We start from the raw sequence: 4,294 nt of genomic DNA, 5'->3' as shown, positions 1-4,294 counted from the left end.
AACGAATAATAATTATAACGCAAAACTGATTAAAGCAGCTGATCAAATGTAAAACTAAAGTGAATCAATGAAAGAGCAGAACAATTTCGTGCCTTCAAAATTCCGCATATTTATAAAAAAAATGTATGAGTGACATGCATACATATGTGTGTACATACACATGTGTTGATACGAGTATTTTTAAATTTAATTTTTGTTTTCATTTTATTTTGTTTGTTTGTTTCATTTTGGCACACAGCCAGCGGATAAATGATGATCTTCATCTTCAGTTTTATCTGCAAGTGTATACGTACATATTTAAATAAAAAATAAATTTGTATGAAATGATTTTTCATATGGGCGATTTTGTTGCTTAGCGTTGAGATATTTAGCTGATGCGGCATTGGACGAGTCAGCGTTAGAACAGCTGTCGCTGAAGGAAGTAGCACTGAATACAGTGGTTGTGATTGAAAATTAACAAAGCGAATAGGTGAAAAAGTATAGTGAAAAACAAAAACAAATATATGTACGTACATGTGTAAATGTAAATAATTAAACATTAATACAACAGGTGTGTTTGTGCGTCAACTACCAAAGACCAAAGACCAAAGACAATCTGAGTAAGCGAAAAAAAAATTTGCGAAAATGTGCACCTTTTGTTGATGAGCGAAATCGACAAACAGCTGTGCGCTAGCTAGCAAATGTTCATCGCCTACTCACGACCAACGGCTGATCGATCGATCACTCATACGCCCCTTGCTACCTTTGCATAATGTCTGAATTGTTTATGGACATGCCGCAGTGCCGTACGGCTGCAGTGCTGACAAATGCAAAACAACACAAAAGCAAGCATAGAAATGACAACGACAACAACAACGATATTTATAGCAACAACAACAAATGCAGTTTCAGCAGCTCTAGAACACCTGATACAAACTGCTCATCACAACGTTCAACAACAACTGGCGACACGCCCGCCTTCGACGCCGAGGAGGGTAACGATGAAGTGGATGATGAGTTCGCGAATGTGTTGAGTTTACAGCTGCGAAAACCTAAGCATTGGCGTTGGGAGCTGAGTACAGCGCGTTCATGCGCAAATATAGCGCTGCCACGCATTCTGCTCTACGACCACAAAGGTCAGCTGTTGGTGGACGCGAATAGTCAGTTGGAGCAATGCTACAAACAGCCGCAAAATGAGCAGCCACGAAACGAGATGCGTCGAAATTCAATGCAGCCTGCGTCTGCGACTCAGCCACGCGCACGTAAGCGCGCCAACAAAGCGGCTACTACGAATTTGGCGCAATCGATAAGAAAAGCTTTGGATCGGCAATTCAGCGGTTTGCAAATACAAGAGGCCACACCCTCTCCTGCATGTACACACACCTGCAGCGCGGCAACAACACCCACAACTGAACAAAATTCCACGCTATCTTCAACCATTGACTTTTACACCAATGATCTGCCGGACTACAAGCTACAGCGGCGCGCCAATTCACTGAAAGGCGTGCGGTTTAAGGTCAACGACGATGCGAATGTAAATTGTGATGCTATCGCCAATAAAAGCACACACAATTCGTTCAACCTCGCCGACTTGCCAACACCGCCGTCTACGATTACGACCACTACCACGCCCACCAATTCGTCATCGTCCGGCCCGCGCGAAAAGCGTCGCTATCGACGCTCTCACAGTTCAGGCCGTTCACCAGCTACCTCCGAATCGATATTGGAACGTTTTAGCTTCAATAAGGGACGCTTCTCCTCGCCAGAATTTGCAGAGGAACATGAGGTGTACCACGCGCCGCGCTATTTTCTACGCACCAGCAAGGCGGGCACTTTGGTGGTGCAGCACGAAAGCTTTAGCCGCTATCGTCGTCGGCGTCGACTACGTAACTCATCCACGGAGAATGGGCAAAGCACCGCAGGTAGTGGTTCGAAGAGTTCGCTGAAAATGTCGGAAAGTGGGTCGCAGCGCCAGCTGAAAACAACGAATGCAAATGGAGCAGTGGGAGAGCGGCCGTGCGGCAGCCTGTTGAATATGGCCGAGCGGCAGCAAACGCTGGTGAAGCGTAAAACAGTGTTCCCCGTGCGGCGCTATCGCAGTGACGGCAATGTGCTGCTACATCAGCGAGTGTCTAGTTCAGGTGATGAGCAAGTGAGCGAGCGAGAGGATGATCGTGTTAGAGCGCGAGAAAGAGCGAAAATGCAGCAGTCACCGCGCAAATACGTCAGCCATAGAATATCGAGCAAAAAAGGTGAGTGGGCGCGTCCGAACATAATATAAATTCTATTATTTTTGAATAAACAATTAGGTTTTATTAGTATTTTACAACGTTTATTTGTTTACCAAAAATGAAATAAATAGTTTTTAACTATCTGCATGTTTATACACATAGTTATTCCTATAATTTTCATTTCAGAACTGGTTATAATAGATCCAGAAAGCGGTGTACAGCCAGGCGCTGTTAGCACAGAGTCAAGGTGATGGGCAATGCTTGCCCTGGGACGGTTGAGTTCATCTACCTCAACATCACGTACGTATGTATGTAAGTATGTAAAGTACATACATGTGCACTGAATTAGGAACGAAAAATTTGTTTTATTTATGTTTTGTGTGATTTTTTATTATTTACATACATGAAAGTGAAGAACACGAAAAACAATCTAAGAAATTTGTTAGCTTTAAAGTTAATTGTGATTAAAAACTTAAGTTAAATACATATGTAAATATAAATGTACATACGTTTGAAAAATATAAGCAATTCAATACAATACATTCCCTTATTTACTTTTGCCAATTCACATTTTTAGGTGAAAGAACGACTTGCAATTCATCAGGAATTGACTTGAACGGATATTAAAAAAGTTCGTCCAAATTTCGTTCCCCATAATTTCCATAAAAAGTGTTTAATTCCATCTTATACTTCGGCTGGTTGTTGAACTAGTTTCTGTTTCATTTCGTGGGCGGTGATACATAGGTCTTCAGAATCTCCAAGACATTTTATTCGTTTAATTCCAAGATCTAAAAATATTTTTTGCATTTGTGAACAAAGCAGTTAATGTTGTCTTCTCATGTTCAAATACCTGCTTAAGGACGTATCTATATTTGCATCTCTAGGTTAGATTAGGTTAGGTTATGCTGGCTGGCAGTAAAATGCCTCTCATATTCGAAGATGGCATCCAATGTGATTCCAGAAACATTTACGACCCATGAGAAGTGCATTTACGTAATACTGAAGTATATTGTCGTTTCCTTAGCGAATTTTAGTGGACACTTTGGACCTTTGTCCATTTGCTGAATGTAGGCACTGCAACTGTATCTCTTCGAGTAATGCGAATCCTTGCCTGCTGTAAGCTGGACACTCGAAAATCAGTAAAATTAGTCTGTATGTCATATGCCACGCCAACTTTGTAATTGGGTTAACATTTCTGGATTAGAGGAAGTTATATCTTTTAAACCGGCGTATGTTTCATTGAAATGGAGCGAATGGTGCCCAAAAAGGGGACTCAAAATATTCTTTTGGCTTATTTGTATATAGGTATGAAAGCAGAACCTCAGTGATCACTTCATTATCTACATATCGATGGTCAAACATTGACAACTCACAACTGGCAATTTTCCGAAATTGAGTTAAGTACATATATACAAAAAAAAATAAAAATGCTAATAAAAAAACTCAATTTCGGAAATCGGAAAAATTGCTAGTCATCGGTTGTCAATATTTTGGTCGTTTGGCGGGCAAACACACCGGCTTGGAAGATACTGCAATGATCTGATAGATTAAAAGACCTGTGCATTTCTGATTCATTATAGTATACTGCTGATCCTGCTTTTGCTTCCATTTTAGCTATTTCCTTTCAACTCCACGACCTTCCTCTAACCGTCAACGTGTAATGGACCTTCTAGAAAATTTTCGAAACTCTGTACTACGTAGACTATTCGCTGTGACCATACGATCTGAGTCCAAGCTACCCCAAGGTATAATGGCTAGAGGCACTTCCAAACGCTATGTTCTAATTAGAGCGCCGCTTCAAAATTGGCATTTTTCGTTCACAATTCACTGGAGCCTTAATTTTCTTAAACTCAATTTGATTAATTTTATTTTTAACGAAAGCTAATAAAATTAGCAAGATACCAGTTGAGTCCGATTTTTGAATTTTGAACCACTGTGCGCTGGCGGTTTGGTTCTCAGAGCACCTTTTATACTGATCAATGCGAGTCTAGATGTACTCTCCCAAATTAACTTAATAATCAGCGACATGGTTTAGAACCCATTCTGAAAATTTTGGATTAATTAATTATCATTTGGCCGTTTAA

At 40.6% G+C, this 4,294-nt stretch overlaps 1 protein-coding gene across 1 annotated transcript; it reads left to right on the top strand.

Annotated features, from left to right (window-relative positions):
- Positions 1 to 244: 244 nt before the first annotated feature.
- LOC108370817 (uncharacterized) lies at positions 245 to 2,720 on the top strand. Its single transcript, XM_017626227.1, has 3 exons — positions 245 to 469; positions 551 to 2,231; positions 2,397 to 2,720. Exons 2-3 carry the CDS (start codon positions 752 to 754, stop codon positions 2,459 to 2,461), a joined length of 1,545 nt encoding a protein of 514 aa, XP_017481716.1. The 5' UTR covers positions 245 to 469; positions 551 to 751; the 3' UTR covers positions 2,462 to 2,720.
- Positions 2,721 to 4,294: the final 1,574 nt, after the last annotated feature.

Source organism: Rhagoletis zephyria, unplaced genomic scaffold, assembly GCF_001687245.7.
Source record: "Rhagoletis zephyria isolate East Lansing unplaced genomic scaffold, Rhagoletis_zephyria_1.1 Rzeph_scaffold_04494, whole genome shotgun sequence".
Taxonomy (NCBI): Eukaryota; Metazoa; Arthropoda; class Insecta; order Diptera; family Tephritidae; genus Rhagoletis; species Rhagoletis zephyria.
This window is presented reverse-complemented; position numbering and strand designations above follow the sequence as displayed.